Below are 17,555 nucleotides of genomic sequence, written 5' to 3'. Positions count from 1 at the left end.
CAATTATATATGCTAGAGTATCTGACTATAAAAACATATATTTGTTAGTATGGCAAGAAAAAATTATAAGAAAATGAATTTAAAATGGATGGCACAAATATTAATACTAAAATGAGGCAAAAATATAAACTTAAAACGCAGTTTGATAATTACAGCAGAGTTCTCTGTGGAAAATGATCACAGTCTGTGAAGAGATTTATGATCTGGATAAATATGTTAAAAATTAAAAACTACCTTAAACACACACATTGTTCAACAGACCACAGTGTGACATCTATGTGTAGGTATGTATTTACACACATACACACACACGTATATACTATATGCTTATACTTAAAAATTATATTTAAAAATAAATCTTATATATATATAATCAGTATTCAACGAATGTAACGAATATAAGAAGTCCAACGAAAAATATGTATAAAAACAATGTAAAAAGTCATATAAAAATTATAAAGGCTAATTAAGCAGTGCTCAGTGCTATGATAAGTCACGTAATAACTTCGTATAGCATACAATTGCTCCAATCATCTGGGCAAATATGTTTAGATTTCACATGTAGTATTATACACATACAATTCACACCCCCCTCCCCCCGCTGCACGCACACAAAAGAGAAAAATTTAGAATAACTATCATAAAAATATAAAATATATTGTTAATTTATATGTAATTAAAAAAAAAACAAAAAAAAACAAAGTTTTAATAGAGCGAGATATGATTTTTATCTGCCATGAAATATTGCTATGCTTTTGACACATTTTTTTTATAGGGCATAACCAAAAAATTTAGAATTAATATCTTTTCCCCCTTTATGCATTAAAAAAATTAAATAATACTACTTTCGTAAAATAAAAAAACTGTTATCGGTGGGTTAACTTGCAACTCTATTATAATGTATTAGGAATATTATGTGTAATTTTCATTCCTTTTACACACTATTTGCACTTGTAACGTTGTTCAACAAAAAATAAATCTATATTGACAATTTCCGCAAAAATCACTCATATGAATATCAACGCAATAATATAAAAAAAGAACAAATTAAAAAAAAAGATGTTATCCCCCCCCCACACACACACACACACACACTTTCTTTCATCGGTTCACTTAATTCCTAAGTTACATCGACTTTTCATAAAAATATCTTCTTTTTCCTCGTCGTACATGACATATGGCAAGAATTTTTGACTTGTAGTCAAACTTCTACTCTAGTTTTCGTGGAAAATTAGTACTTTTTCCACATATGTACTTTTGTTTGTGCTATAAAGAGCATATAGTGTCTATGACTGTTCTTTTATATATTATTTTGAAAAAAGCTTTTTTCTAAAAGATACGCTTTACTTTACCTCACCAAATTGCTTCTATGTTAACATTTACAAGATGTCCAACTATATAATATAATTAATATTTTAAGTAATTTTTTTTTCAAAACTGTCACACATATATATATCTAAGCAAAATAAATATCATTTTTATATTAAATAAATTTGTAACCTATATTTCGTATAAACTTGATTTCTGACTTTACCTTAATACTATGCAGAATGACTAGAAAAATTAATTGACGTGAAAAAAAGATTTTGTATATTAAAAAAAGTAAAGTAAAAATAAATAAAAATAGTTCCTTAATTTCAAGTTTGAATTCTGTCTAGTTTCCAGCTAGACAAAAATTATTTTCACAAAATAATTTTTTATTTGTAAAATAAAACAAAAAGAAATATATCAGATCTAACTTAGTTTCGAGAAAGATTTATTATAATTGGACATCTTGTATACTTGCGCAAAATGTGACCATATCTCTTCATGTATGACATTATTGTGGTGAGAACATTACTGGCAACAAAAATTACAAGATTAATAAGAGAAGTCGTCAAGTCAAGAATAAATTATGACTTGAAGAGGGAATGACATCACTTTCCTGCCGCCGCCGCCGCCTCCTCCTCCTTCTCCTCCACCTTTTCCCTGTTATATTGACAAGTTAAAAAACGAGAGGAAACGTGCTTTTGAAGCACATAATATCGCAAGTACGTTTATAAAATTCACACTCAATCCAAATTATGGGTCAGTCTCAGAACTATTCATCACGCGTTGTTGACGCGATAGTGACAATTAAATTAGCATCTTGGTGTTACCTCTTAGCCGAGGTCCTCTTCTGGTCTCAGAAATCTTTAACGTGTCCCAAAAAGCTAAGCTCATGCGACTGATAGTGACCAGATGTAGCGAGTGGTGTGACGCTCGATTGATGCGCCACATTTACCGCCGTTAGATGATGATGGTGCAGCGAATGATGCGATGTATGAGTATGAAGAATATTATTTGGGTGGGGAACCTGAAAGTTCCCTGGTGGCGGGGCTCAGGACAGGAGGGGACCCGAATGTCCACCCGGAAGAACAGATGACGCCGAGACGGTTGTGGTTTGCATACTCGAAACGTTATTTTGTTGATTTTGTTGTGTACCTGTAGCATTTCAAAAATCATATTGATGATACGACGAGAAGAATAAGAGAAGAATATATACATGTATATAATTATACATATATATATATATATATAATAATTTTTACGCTCGTATTTGATAATTAATGCATAAATCTTACCAGCGTTTTGACTTAATTCAGCCTTCACTCTTCTCGCAATGTGACTTCTGGTATGTTTCCGTAAATGATCCTTCCGATAGAATCCTTTGCCGCATTCAGTGCACACATGCCGCTTCTCTCCAGAATGTATTACAAAATGTAACGTCAATTGTTCCTTTCTTTTAAAAGCCTTTAAGCAAACGGTGCAAACGTAAGGTCGTTCAGGATTGTGGCTCTGTTTATGACGCGTAAGATGGTCTTTTCGTTTCAAGCCAGCGCCACATATGTCACAAACAAATCTTCTCTCTAAAGTGTGACCTAAAAGATGCTGTTCTAACAATTCTCGTTCTGGATACGCCATATGACATTCTGGACAACAATATAATGTCGAACCGTCCAACGCTGTCGTTAAACGAATTTCACCAGGCTTTGGACGTGGTTTCTTCTCTTTCGGCGTCTTCTTCTTTTTCTTCTTTTTATTATTCGGTGACATCATTATATTGGGCGTTGTCGTAGTCGCCACAGCCACCGAGGTCGTTTGCGCCATTTCCGACTCTTTTTTTATACTTTCGGCTGAATACTTGAGAAAATGATGTAAACTCAATGGCAAAGTGCTAGCTGGTAAATGGCTGAGATAATCAGCTACGGTGGAGCCAGGAGTCGCGAGCGACTGCCATGTCGCGGGCATAGTAGCTGGCGTCTGAGTATGAGCGTGCTGTTGATGATGTTGGTGCATCGTGTAATCCTGTTGAGCACCATTCGTGGTAGTCTCTCCATTGCGTTGTTGCTCCTCACCCTTTTTCTCTTTGTTCTTGTCTTTGTCTTGCAAAAGATTGCAAACATCCTGTTGATTTATCGTTTCCGTGGATTGCTGGACAGAAGAATACATATACATAAAAAATTTGAAGATCCCATCCAATTACAGATTCTTGAAGCAATTGAATTTAATTTGTATTAAGTCGATGCAAATGAAACGGTCATTTTTCGTATTAATATAAATACGTATAATAAATGCATCGTTCAATGCATTGTTAATCATTGGTATATCCCTTCCTACACTTTCTTTTCTTTCTCAACGATTTCGGTACAAAAATATACAGAGCTCTAATTGACAGATCGTAGAAAGGAATTTGAGAACAAATTCTCATCATGTAAACTGTTAAAGAATGACATATAGTAGAAAAATAATTTTTATCGAGTGCTACGACAATCGCGATTCTTTCTCGCGATCAAATCTCTATCGTCTGTTTCATATATTTGTGAATGTGTAACAATAATAAAGATGTAAAAGAAATGCATTTAAAATTTGGAAAAAGCGCAAAGGGTGCAACGCTTTTTTACCTGATGATAAGATCGTTTCTCTTGCATTCCAGGTGAGTTGGTTGGTCGTTGTTGAACAGACTGGGCTTGAGAGTACGGCACATTCGGATAATGGTGAACGTTACTGTTGGGATAGTTAGCCTTATTGTTCATCATCACTTGCGATTGAGCGGATTGTACGCCGTTATTCTCAGGACGGTATTTTCCCACAACCGGCACTCCAATTGGAGGCTGATTGGGAAAATGATTGGCGTAACGCGCGCCCGCACCGCTGGAGCTGTCAGTGGTGAATTGATGAATACTCGGTATAGTGCTGGGGAAGTGACCTCCAAACGGTGGGAAATTCATTGCAGACCGTAAGCGGAATTCGTGTACCTAGAAAGAAAGAAAACAGATGAGTGTCCTCTGAGCGAGTAATTTTTGGAGGATGCAAAAAATTCAAGGTTACTCGATGCCAAGGAGATGTATCTCCTTGAGCCAAGTGTGAGAGAGGTAAATGTGAATGGATGCGCGTGGAGTGAAAGAGCGAGCCGAAAGACCGTCGCCGGCTGCGTTCCATCGACAAATCGCCCCGTTCGCATCGCGTACCTCTACGCACGTCGATGCAACGGCATCTCGACTTGCTGGCATAACTTTCAGATCTGGTCCATGTATAAAGACGACGCGACGGCGATGACGATGGCGGCGACAGCAGCAACAGCAGTGATGGTGGTGGTGGTGGTGGTGGTGGTAATGGTGGTAGCAGCGGCGACGACGGCGGCAGCAACGGCAGCTGCAGCAGCAGCAGCAGCAGCAGCAGCAGTAGTGGCGGTGGTGACGACGACGACGACGATGATGATGTCGATGATGGCACCACCGAACGATGCCTAGCGTTATATTTACTCACAACGATGTCCTTTTTCCCATGTTTCCTCGCCGGACCGGGGTCTTCGGAGGGGGATCTTCGTGATAGAGACGAGAATGCGGGGGCAGATTTTTCTTGCGCGCGCGCTCGAGCGAGAGAGAGAGAGAGAGAGAGAGAGAAAATCAAAGAGAGCAGGAGAAAGACAGCGAATGAAAGACACTAAAGACAGAAACGCATCGGTGGTAGACACGCACCGCGTCACCACACGATCGCACTGTGTGTCGACCAATGTCCGTCGTGACGAGAATAATCGTAATATACGTTATCTGTGGTGGCGGCGGGTTAAGCCACCTTAACCGCCACTTGAACACTGACACTCGCTGGTTTGTGCCAACCTGACCAGCAATCGTCGATCGGCGACCAAGGACGCACCAGGGCGAGAGTGGCGAGACACGGCTTACCACCCCTGTTATTCACGTAACAAACGCCGGGTCGCATTCGAGAACATGCCGACGAAAAAAAAAAAACAGATGCGACTAAAAAAAATCGCCGACTGAAGATCGTAGAAGATGGGGTGCACGCGCGCGCGCGTGGAGGGGAAGTCTATTGTCAAGGGGACGGGTTACACGCGTAGGGACGCAACCGCCACCCTTCCTCTCCTCTCTTCTTCCTCATCGCCTCACCTCATCCCGCCCCATCGGATACTTAGTCGATACGCGCAGCGTGGGGCCATCATCGCACCAAACTCGAGAGAAAATGGCCGTGTAACTCGCGCAGTTTCGCGCGGACACGCTCGCAGACGAAATGTAAAGATATGAAAATGTCACTTACCATTCGGTAACTTGAAACCCTCGCTTGAGCTTGCCCGGATCAATTTTTTCACGCAACCGGCTGCCACCGAAAAAGATCCCTCGTTGTACGGTGTATAGTTGACACCTGTCTCTCAAGCCGGTGCCCCCATCCCACTTATCCGCCCTCTACTGTGCCAGCCTCTTAACTATTTTTTCTCTCTCCCGTCCCGGGTCTCCCGACAGTCCCGACGCGACGCACCGCGCCACACCGCGCCACATCATCGCGGCCGGCGAAAGTAGCGCGAGTAGCAAGCGAGCACCGAAATTTTAACTTGAAGCTTTTCTCGTCGCCCCACATGCCACTATACATACATATATCCATCTTCTTTTCGACCGATTTATCCTTCTCTCGCGATTGTAACACATGTAATGTTCAGCATTCCTACGTCATTGCCAACCTATCTATACAACAAAATTATTTTCAAAAGAATTAATTCGAAAAGGAAAATGTTATGTAAATCTCATTAGAGAGGCGATAAGTTTTGTATTAAATGTATGTTTTATTTCAGTTTTCTCCTCCAATATTTATGTAAGTAACAATGAAAATGACTTATATACTATTTAGCCTAACTACGATAATGATATATATCTATATAATATTATGATAATAAAATAATAATATTTCTTGTACAATTATATACCCATTGCCTTTAATTGTGATACTTACAATAAGAAGTTTTTTTTTTTTCATGTATACATACACCTTTTATCAAAAAGCTTTTTCAGGTGAATCACGATTGATCGATTTGGTTAGCACATTCGAGGATTTAATTCTCTACACTCTTTGTTATACTTTTCTATTGTATTATATGTATACTTGTCCAATTGATAGGAATCTACCTCGCACTTCACCATAATGATTCAAGTAACGATGTGCCGCAGAAACGATTTGCTTCTTTTAGCAAACATCGATATTGAATCAACCGAGTGAAAATATGAATCCTTCATGGATCCTGAAATAATTAAATTGATTGTAAAAACGTCGATTTCGGAGCAGCACATAATCGTCACGCAACGCAAATGCATTTCGGTAATTTTTCGTAATTAGTCTCTCCTTTTCAGAAAAATTATTTTAACGTTATGATTTCTTTATATGTATTTCTACCACCATCTCGTTATTCGTACATACAGCACACAGATTCGATCGTCACCAACACACTTTGCGTCTTTACACGAAGGCAACATATGCAATGATCTAAATAGAAAAAAATGTAAGCATGCTTCCGTCGATATATTCCTACAAAATACAAATTGGACTTTACGATTTATCGGCAGGCTCCCTTATAATGTCACGATCGTATTGATGTATAAGAGAAATAAATAAGATTCATCTCGCGCATACGACACGTATCAATAGTACTACGTCTCCTTCAGAGATGAAAAATCGCGCGTGTATTTACAAACATACTGCTCCATACCGTATTATTTCTTTCATTACGTATTTTATCATCGTCGTCGTAAAAGCGAATTATTATTATTATTATTATTATTTTTATTATTATTATTATTATTATTATTAGCCCAAAACTCGATCGCCTTGTTATCTTGGGCGAATCCAGTTCGCGCTTTCAAAAATATATATTTTTGCCTTTGTGTTGTGTATATCTATATATTTTATATATTTATATAAACTTCATATTTATTTCTAACTTGCGTCATGGAACTGGATCAGCGACAAAAACAATCTTGTTTGAGGCGAGCGGCGGTGGCGACTGTGGCTTCTTTCTTGCTTTCTTTTTTACGTACGCTACAACGTGTACGTAAAAAAGAGAAATTCGTGTATACGCGCATTTTGTCACTTTAGCTCGACGCGCTTTACAGGATAATTATTACAAACACGTACGCGAGCTTATTGTGCCGTGATCAAAGATGATTAAGCCGATGGCGCGAGACTTTCAATCCCAACATACCGGCTTTGTGTCGATGGACAAGGACATACATCTTAAAGAAATGGAGGCGTTTCAAATGTTTGCCTTTGAAGGAGGCTGCGAAGTAATCAACTAGCCAACGAAACTTTCGTCCGATAACATGAATTTGCCTATCGAATTTGCAAAACTCAATCAGCGAGTACAATGTGTCGTGTACGACCTCTTGCGTGCTGATGATTGAAACGAAAGTACCGCCCAAGTTGATTTGGGGCGGTATGCTGTTGCTAATGCTGTTGCTGCGGCTGTTGCTGTGGTTGCTGTTGCGGTTGTTGCGATTGCTGCTGCTGCTGCTGCTGCTGTTGCTGCTGCTGCGACTGCTGCTGTTGATGATGAAGCATAGTCATAGCTCCAGTTTCAGCCGCTGTAGGTAAAACTACGGTAGACTGCTCACTAACGGATATCTGATGAATCTGCGCTTGAGACCCTTGTCCTACTTGTATCTGAATTTGCTGCAACTCTGGTACTGAGGACTGTTGCTGCATTTGTTCCACTTGTTGTTGTTGATCTTGCGCCTGTTGTTGATTCTGCGTCGTATCATTCGTATTCAGTGGATCCTCTTTGGCACGCTTAGTAAGATGAGATCTCGCATGCTTTCTGAGATGGTCTTTCCGATAGAACGCTTTGCCGCATTCGGTACAAACTTCGGTCTTTTGTCCCGAATGTATAACAAAATGAAGATTCAAGTGTTCTTTTCGTTTAAAACCCTTCATGCAAACGGAACAAATAAAAGGCCTGTCAGGATTATGACCTAATTTGTGCCGCTCCAAGTGTTCCTTCCGTTTAAGACCAGCGCCGCAAATATCGCATATAAATCTCCTCTCTATTTTGTGTCCGATCAGATGTTGTTCCAAACTTTCCTTCTCCGGATACGCCATATTACATTGAGGGCAGCAAAATAGAGTCGTACCATCGAGAGCGGTAACTATGCTTACTTGCCCTGGTTTTGGTTTCTTCGGTTTCGGTGGCTTCTTTTTGTATTTCTTTTTCCGTTTCGGTTTCGCCCCTGGCTCTTGTTCTTCAACAACGTCGGGAATGATCGCTGTTTCTCCCCCGGCGACTGTAATCTGCACAGCTTGCTCTCCTGAAGCTGTGCTTCCGGAAGCATCGAGACCATCCGCTCCGAGCGGACTGGATTCAATGGTAGCTTCCCTTTTAATAGTTTCCGCCGAAAACTTGAGAAAGTGTTGTAAACTAAGCGGCAAAGTACTTGTTGGCAGTCTAGAGAGATAATCTGCGACCGTAGAGCCCGGAGCAGCGAGGCTCTGCCAACTGGCAGGCATAGAAGTAATGAATTCTTCCCCACTCTGATTACCTTGACTCTTGACACTGCCTCGTTTAATAAGAGCCACAGGTGTCGTGCCTTCCTTTACATCCTCTTTAGACTCCTCTATACTTTCTCGCAGAATCAAGTCTTGAGGAATTTGGGCGACTACAGTCAGACCTTCGGGTGCTCCCGGAAGCTGCACCGTCTGTTGGATAGTCTGTTGAGACGTAGTGGTTACAGCGGTAGACGTACTTTGTGTCGTCTGATCGGATCTGCAATCGAATATCAAACAATCGGATTAAACAGTGAAATCAATTTCTTTTTTTTTTCTTAATTTTTGCTTTTACAATTAAATTTAATTTTTTATTGCAAAATGCAAAATGACATATAATGTGAGAAACAAAAATGTTGGATGGTTGCACTTACGTTTGCGTAGTCGCTACGGTGTTTTGTGGTTGTACTTGAATTTGAACACCATCCGCACCTTGCTGACTGTAGGCAACAGTGAGAACGGTAGCTGCTCCCTGTGGAAATTGACTCAGGGATATCGGTGCCAAATGATACTTTGGCTGATCGCCGCTGTTTCCGCTTTGAGACACGCTAGGATTGACCACTTGTATCTGAACAGTCTGTTGTTGCTGCGTGCCATCCTTTCCCGGGACAGTGATAGGCAAAGTAATAATTTGCTGTTGTTGATTATTACCGCTCTGGGCCACGGCAAAACCATTCGGATCGACTGGCCTCAAATAGTGAACTCCACCTTCGCCACCGGATAAAACTCCGACCACTTGTCCTCCAGTAGTAAGATTCTGCGCGAATTTTGCTGTGGCAAATTGATGAACGGTCCCGGTCGGCAGTGAGCCAGTAAACCCAGGGAAAGGTGTGAAATTCATTTTTCAAATGTTCAACGATTATACCTGTAACAGAAAGAGATGTGTATCGTTATTTTAGCAATTGATTACAAATTTGTTTTATCTCTAAAATTCAACATATCTTCAAGAAAAGATACAATCGTTATATTACTACACTCTTAAGACAATTTAAATGAGACATACGTGAGTGGTGTCGGGTTGGCTTGACTAACAATAAGACGTTATCCTCTATTACCATACTTAGGACACGGTCAGATAAAAAATTAACCAATTTTCTTAAAACCGTTGATATATAATTTTACGCACATTCGACACGCGTGTGGTACATACAAAAATAAAATATACAAGGAAAGTCGTCTTTAATCATACGAAATTGTTTCCGCTATTACGAACACTAAAAACATCAATTCTAGAAAGACAACAAAGAGATGTGTGATGCAACCTACAATGAGAAATGCACATACGTGCTAAAATCAGTGTGCGTTTATCAAACGCAACACAGGCGTTTTTTTATTTATTCATTTATTTATTTCTATGGTATTTCCACCATCGTGTTTGTGGAACAAGATATCGAAAAGATTCTGATTCTGACTTACTCTCAAATCAATTATTTGAAGAATTTTATAATGGAACATATCAAAAATTTAAATCTTATTAATTAGACAGGATGTTCGTCTTTTCAGGATCTTTCACTTGGTAGTAATAAAAAATATAGCATTCGGTTGCCACACACATTCATCTTAATAACAATTAACAAATTAATAATAATAAAATTGAGATTGACAACTAAAATGTCGCACGTGCAATGAAATCATGATCTTTTTTGTCCTTATCCCTCTATCCTTATCTCATGATTATCCTATATCTATACCTATATACTTTTACCGATCTGTCACTACTCTTAATCCTAACTCTAATCCTACCGCAATTTCGTCGATACACATAACGCAAACAAATTCCCGACCTTTACTCCCCGGCTACTATATATATATATATATATATCTACCCAAGCAAAATTTCCATTCTTCACCCTACGTATTTCCAACAAAATAAAAATTGGACATTCTAGCAAAGTGGTAAAGTGAATAACATGTTTCCAAATCGGAGCCTTGGCAATATCGTTCCGCGTGCACGAAGGTGGGGTGAGGGCTCCCCACTTCACCCCCTCCCCCTACCTAAAAGGGATCCGGGAGCAGGGAGGATAGTCGTCAAAGTGGCCCAGGATCTCACCCCACTCCACAACGGCGACGGTGCCCCTACGGGTGCCGTAAGGGGTAGGAGCGCGATGAGGGTAGGGGGGAGGTACCATAGGTGGGAACCTACCGCGAAATAGAGCTCGGTTCCTCTTTCTCTCGCGCGCGTCACCACGACGTAGCATATACCGCGAGAATGGAACGCGAGAAAGAAGGCGAACTGGCAAGGGTAGGGGAACATCAAGAAAGAAGGGAGTCGAACCTCAGCACACCGACATTCCCCGGGGAAGGGGAACGCGAAAACGTCAGGGGGCGAAGGTACCCGTAGCGGGCAGCCAGATGCGGCGCGCGTCAGACGAATTAGGGCAACGATGACAATGATAACGAATAACTCGAGGTAACGAGGATCCCCACCCTTGCATAGAATCCGGAGCCGATGATGGGAAGAGAGAAGAGAAGTTAAGATATCGCGGACGTGGGTGTATCCATCGTCCGTCCGTCTGTCTGTCTGTTCTTTCGTTCGTGCGTGTACGTTTCTTTCTAAAGCAAAGGTGTCATTTCGAAGGGGGAGAAAAAGAGAGAAATATTCCTCGGGTAAATTATGAATTTCAAGCTCTCAGACAGGAGGTATTAATTACGCTTCACTCGCCATTGACACCACGCGACGTGTTTTTCGTTGTACGCGGAATGGCGTACGCAACTGATCGGATGGCTCCGTTGTCGCTCGTACCGATGCTAGACGCTCTCGCAAGACGCGCATGTCGTAATGGCGCACCGATTCTCCTAAGGTTAGCCGAGGCTAAGTGTATCCTCGTTCTTCACGCTTCTCTCTCTCTCTCTCTCCCCCTCCTCTCCTTCTCCCTCTCTCTCCCTGTCTCTGACTATCCTTATAGTCACTCGGATGTTACTATGAATCTCTCTCCACTTCTATCTCTCTCGAGTGTTCCGCGAAAGACACGTACCGCGCGTATGTAGATTTTTGCGAGATTTGTCTTTACCAGCTAGGTGTCTCGATATTACTGCGCGCGGGACGCTGCACGCCAAGCGGATCAGCGACTGTTGCGCAACGACGTCCCGCATCGTTTATCGTTTCCTTTCCGCTTTCCGCCTCGAGGCTCTCAACACGACGCACGCTCTAGGTTCGGCTCACGACGACGCTCTCAACAATGAGCGTGAACGAGGGAGAAGCGTAGTCGCGACTGTTGCGAAAAAAAATTGAGGGAAACATACGTATTATCTCCCCCGTTCGATTCGGCTCGACGGCGTCGGGATGGTCGGGCGTCGGTGAAACGCGCAAAGCATGGCTCGCCTACGCCCGCCATATTGGAAAAAAATGATTCACGTAAGAGCGCGTGAGAATTGTGACGCGCTCTTTTTACATTTCCCTCTCTTTACTTCTCTCCCGTTCTATGAACATCGCGAAATCCCTTCTTCTAACGCGCCGAGAGTACTCTCCGGTCCTCTCCCTACTCACTCTACTCTCAGTTCTCTCAGACTACATCGCCTTCGCGCCAACAGTATACATATCCAGGGACGGAAATAGGAAAGAGATCGACGACGACGAGACGCGGCGGCACGCGGCGAAAGACGCATCAGCTGATGGAGAGCAGGGCAGAGGCGAAACGCGACGGCGAGGTACACGGGCAGGGCTGTTGTTTACACCCCCACCTCGATGGGTTAGAGGCAGCGAGATGCCACGGAGGGGCCTCCGAGACCTCGACGAACACCCACCACCACGCAATTTCCAACCCCACCAGCCTCTCAACCACTGTCCGCACCTCCAACCACCCCACCAAAGCCAGCTCGAGCCAAGCCGTGAGCCACGACGAGGGCCCCGCGACGATTTTAGTGTCTTGGGGTGGGTGCTCTCTGTGGCCACCGTTTCGCGGTTTCTCGTGCATGAGATCTCGTCGGGAATCGAGCGCGACATGGCACCCGCGCGCGGGGCGGTACCGTCAACCGGAACACGTCTGTCCGCTCGGGATCGGGAGTACGATCAAGCCAAGAGATATAAAAGCTAGATATATATGTACATATATATATATATAGATAGAGAAAGGGAGACGGAGGACAACACATATGGTCATACATACGTAAAAAATACTTGTAATAAATCTACATACAACGTAAAAAAAAAAAAAAGTACAAGATTGCAAGCGTGATCTCATTCAAGGTGTGAAAACTGTAGTCTATGGCTTTGTTCTACTTACTCGTAAGTACAGGCAGATAGACGAGAGCGGATAGGCAACGCGAGCAGCCACGACTCTTCGTGCACGCTCGACTCAACGTACCGCTGTTACTGTCGCTGCCTTCGTTCTCCGTACCTCTGCTTAGTACGGGAATTGTCCGTCTGGCTGGCTCGCGTGCGTCGTCGTTCCCAATCCTCAGCGCAGCGGTAACGACTTTCTCATTTCAACGTGAACACGCCGACCGACGTATCGTCGCGGTTGTCGCTGCGATGCACACGTCATACATATGCGTAGAGAGACGTCGAGACGAACGCGCGCGCGTCTCCAACGGAAGCTTGCGGAGAGCTCGAGAGTGACTCCGCGATAAATTCGCGCTCGCACACTACTGCTCTCTCTCTCTCTCTCTGTGCTGTTGTGTGTGGTGTGTATGCGCGCGCGCGCGCGGTATATGTAGCGATGTGTGTGTATGCTGCTGCTGTTCTCTCTCTCTCTCTCTCTCTCTATAGCGTGCAACGAGCTCTCGATGAACGAAGACGCGCACACGCTTCGTTTCCGGGTTTTACAACCAACCGTGATCGAATATGGCTCGGCCCTCCTCGGTCGGTAGGTAGGTGAGCGTGGATCTCGCTCTCTCGAGCCGGCCAACGGGAATAGATTCGAACTAACGGTACATAGTCGCCTGACGCCACTACGACGGTAGCCACGCGTATAGCGACAACTCTCCACGCGAGCGTCGAGTGGCCGATACCGCCGAGCGCCACTCGTCCGGAAAGTTTGATGGAATCGCGCTGGCGCGCACCGTCTCTGCACGCGCGACGCTTGGATTAGCGACGCGACGCGCTTTGATGCACACTCGTCACGATGATCTCACGTCCAGGCGTGTTCCAGCATCTAGCATCACCTAAATCTCTTGGGATGAGAGGATACTCGAATACGGGAGAATACTTGCTCTCTACGCCGTTGTTAATACAATTTCAACGGTTAAAATATTAACTATGGCGGCGATTACGTGCAGAGTATCTTGCGCGAGTAGTAGTCAGACGATTAGAACGTGGCGCTTGCGCGTACTTGCCGATCAAGTATTCCCGCAAAATGATGTTTCTTATTCGCGAACAACGCGAATCCGCTAAATTTTAGCGTCGGATTATCTCGCCTCGCACGATTTAAACACGTTCGTCTGTCACGTTTACGCGACAACGCGACTAGGGTACGGTTACGGACAGTTGGGTAGTGCGTGTCGGAGAGATCGTAGCGGTTCGACTCACGCGCACCTAGCGGACAGTGGAGGTTAAGTGGAGAATCGATTGTCCTGCCATCTCGAACCGAGCCTCGAACGCGCGCACTTTTACGAAACGTTTTACAAAACTTAATAAATTCTTGAGAAATAACCCAACTGATTCAAGCGAAACACGATCCTTATAGCTTACTCTATAACTGTAAGCCGTAAAAATAAACCCATCATAGTTGATTAGTCTCCTCATGTTCAGAACTACAATTGGTCAATTCTTATGGCTTATAGCTATATTGTAGAGCTGCGTTTCGTTTTAACGCTCACGTGCTGCAAACATTTGTCCTCGTTTAACAAACATTCGATAAATAAGGGTAAAATGATTCCGTGACCGCTGTAAGCGCTGAAAATGTGGATACGGAACGCAATTTATTACTTCTAGTAATGTTCACACAAACATATTCTTTTCAAATTCAATTGCCAATTATTTTTGTTTGTACTTTTATAATCCCAACGGGATTGAATTTCGTTAAGAATGTAACGTCTAGTATGACTTCTGAGAAATAACACTGTAATTTAAATAAAGAAATGTTATACCCTATTTCTTTCTCTCTCTCTCTCTCTCTTCTTTCTCTGCCAGTTTCGTGTGTTAATAATTCATATATTCTCATTACATCGAATTTTATGCACTAATAAAAGATGCTCTTAATATTCTAACGATTGTACATTATTGAATCTTATATCTACCAATGTTGCCTTTTACAAAAACGTTCTATATACCAATTTTATTGCCATGGTACGTTTCATCATTATCCAAGTGATCGATTGGGAAAGGAAAATTGAAAATTGTCAATTATGTTATGTAGAATGACAAAAGGTACAGCAAGATTTGAATGTCAAGAGAAAATACTTTGTATGTGGAACGGGACGTTTGTTTATCAGTACAGATCTGGTCTCCTTTGTATACGTTCCATATATAAGGAAAAGAGCAATTTATTGCTCTCATAATAAAAAGGATTTTCCGTTGCATCTAAATCTGGTCTATAATCATTGGTAAAATTGCTTTGGTTCGAAGCACAACTGTCTCTGGGCGATGAATTTTGAGACACCTCCGAGCAGCTCGGAGACGACATGAAATTTCCACTTTCCCAATCAGTCTCCATACTTTCTACCGTATTCTCTCGTAGACCAGATAAACCGTTGATATGAAGATTGTTGATTCGTTTGCTCAATGGCATAAAGTCACTGGATTCTTCTTCTATGTTGCGACGCCTCTTCCTAACGGAATGTCCAAATAGAAAATAATGATAAAATCATGGTAACAACATTGTTCTAGATTAAAAGAGCTTTTTCTCTACGTACGTTTGTGCATTCGCATAGATATAAAATCGTATCAACTTGCAAACATTTGAAAGACAAACCTGTTTGTCCGCGTCATGGTTATTGCTGGTTCGATCTCCACGGAGAAATTTCAATGATATTTTTTCAGCTGATACATGCTGATATCCTTATCGATATTTCGATCAATTATATTTCAAAGTTTCCGCTATGAAATGTAAAACTATAAACTACAGTTGTTTTAACAAAATGACTCTCGATCCTTAGATCTGGCAAATAGCTGACACAATTGAAATCCGGGATAAATTAGTAAATTCTAACCTCTTTTTAAAATTCTAATCGTCAAATTCGTCGTAAATTGTCAACATTGTGGAGATGCAGTTGACTGGTTGACTGTATACAACAACGAAGAGAGGGCGTAGGTGTTACCTCTTCGTTCTCTTCATACGAGGGGGGGGGGGGCATCCATTTAAGCCGGGAACACATAAAATGCATAAGAAGGCATAATCATAGCATAAGGCGGCTAAACCAATGAGAATCATCTTGTGTAAATCAATATGGCCAGCTTTATGCTGGCTGTTCATTGGTCCAGCGGTCTTATGTCATGTTTATATAGCGTTTTCGGACGGAACGAGTTTGATCGTTCCGAGAGAGATTAATGACGTCACATCTCCATTTTAGATTTCTGATTGGACGAGAAGAATATGTGACATTGTTAATCGCTCTTGCAGCGATCAAACCCGTTCTGTCCGAAAACGTATTTCATGCTTTCTTATCGCATTTAATGTGCTCCAGGCCTTGGCTCTGGAGTCTGCATTCATGGAGCGCTATCAGCGCTATTGATAGAATGATACAGGCTGATGCGTTTCGTTATTCATTGCAAGTACTGAAAATTTATAGCTCACGTTACGTATACTGTAGTGTTTTCTGTACTCGCAGTGAATAACGGAATGTGCTGTCACGATACCACTCTGCATATAGCAATGCAATAGATTACACATATATGTTCCTTGAAGCCCTGACGAACGCAATTATAATTTATTATTATTAGGATAGAAAGTTTATGATTATACATAGATAGATATATATTAAAACAAATGAATAAATATTAACATTTGATAATCCCTATTGTAATTTCAATTTGTTTGTTATATACTTTAGATTTAGAATAATCTAATTTTTAAAAATTACGAAATTTTAATTTAATATAAATAATTCTTTAAATTAGAACTTTTAATATATAATTTGAGTTAATTTATTAATCTTAACTCGAATTTCAATTAATTGTAAGTTATACTTTTTTATATACTGTACGTCATGTTGGCATTTTTGCATCTCAATATAATAATTGTTTATAATACCTTTTTGTTTCATGAAATTTTTAACGTACGTACATATACGTAACTATAATTTAAATTAATTTTAAGCCGTTAAGTGGTGTAACTTAATTTAGTAGAAAAGAAATATTAATAATTTACTAATTAACCCTGGATTATAAATTTACTGCATATATGTATATTCGAGTGTTGAAAGAGAAAAAACAAAGACTTTCAGAGCAAAAAGTGCAAGCAACGTAAAAAGATCTAATAGTAGAGATATTATATATATATACATATATATATATATATATATATATATATATATTTTATACTTATATATATGTTCCAAAGTTCACTGCCAATGCTAAGGGCGCATTCAAACAAACTTGCATATTAATTGTATATAATCATATGCATAAAAAAGTTATCTAATCGCATATATTTTACATATTCTTATGATATTTTCTTTATGCATATGATTTTGCATAGTTATGTGCAGGGTTAATTTCTCTTCATAAACTGTAAAAATCTTACGGCCGGTGCACTATTATAAATTTTCAGCACTGGCAGTAAATTTTAAAACTTGGTATAATGCCCATCATATATATCATATATATATATATATAT

General features: G+C 41.1%; 2 protein-coding genes across 4 annotated transcripts; both read right to left on the bottom strand.

The window, feature by feature from the left end:
- Nucleotides 1–1,310: 1,310 nt before the first annotated feature.
- On the bottom strand, nt 1,311–13,331 carry LOC105459530. Its single transcript, XM_011705649.1, is given in 7 exon segments — nt 1,311–2,463; nt 2,604–3,453; nt 3,924–4,277; nt 4,491–4,674; nt 7,718–9,061; nt 9,216–9,706; nt 13,065–13,331. Coding segments are annotated over 6 exon segments (3,303 nt in total). The 5' UTR covers nt 9,683–9,706; nt 13,065–13,331; the 3' UTR covers nt 1,311–2,359.
- A 1,350-nt stretch (nt 13,332–14,681) lies between these two features.
- On the bottom strand, nt 14,682–16,049 carry LOC105459442. 3 transcript variants are annotated; one of them, XM_011705469.1, is made up of 3 exons: nt 15,931–16,049; nt 15,693–15,832; nt 14,682–15,549 (listed from the first exon to the last, which is right to left on the bottom strand). In XM_011705469.1, the coding sequence occupies exons 2-3, from the start codon at nt 15,707–15,709 to the stop codon at nt 15,210–15,212; spliced, it is 357 nt and encodes a 118-aa protein (XP_011703771.1). In that variant the 5' UTR covers nt 15,710–15,832; nt 15,931–16,049; the 3' UTR covers nt 14,682–15,209. The 3 variants fall into 3 exon arrangements, with proteins under 3 accessions (XP_011703771.1, XP_011703770.1, XP_011703769.1); XM_011705468.1 differs by having other exon boundaries at nt 15,693–15,817; XM_011705467.1 differs by having other exon boundaries at nt 15,693–16,049.
- Nucleotides 16,050–17,555: the final 1,506 nt, after the last annotated feature.

Source organism: Wasmannia auropunctata, unplaced genomic scaffold (assembly GCF_000956235.1).
Source record: "Wasmannia auropunctata unplaced genomic scaffold, wasmannia.A_1.0 LD334186.1, whole genome shotgun sequence".
NCBI classification, from domain to species: Eukaryota; Metazoa; Arthropoda; class Insecta; order Hymenoptera; family Formicidae; genus Wasmannia; species Wasmannia auropunctata.
This window is presented reverse-complemented; position numbering and strand designations above follow the sequence as displayed.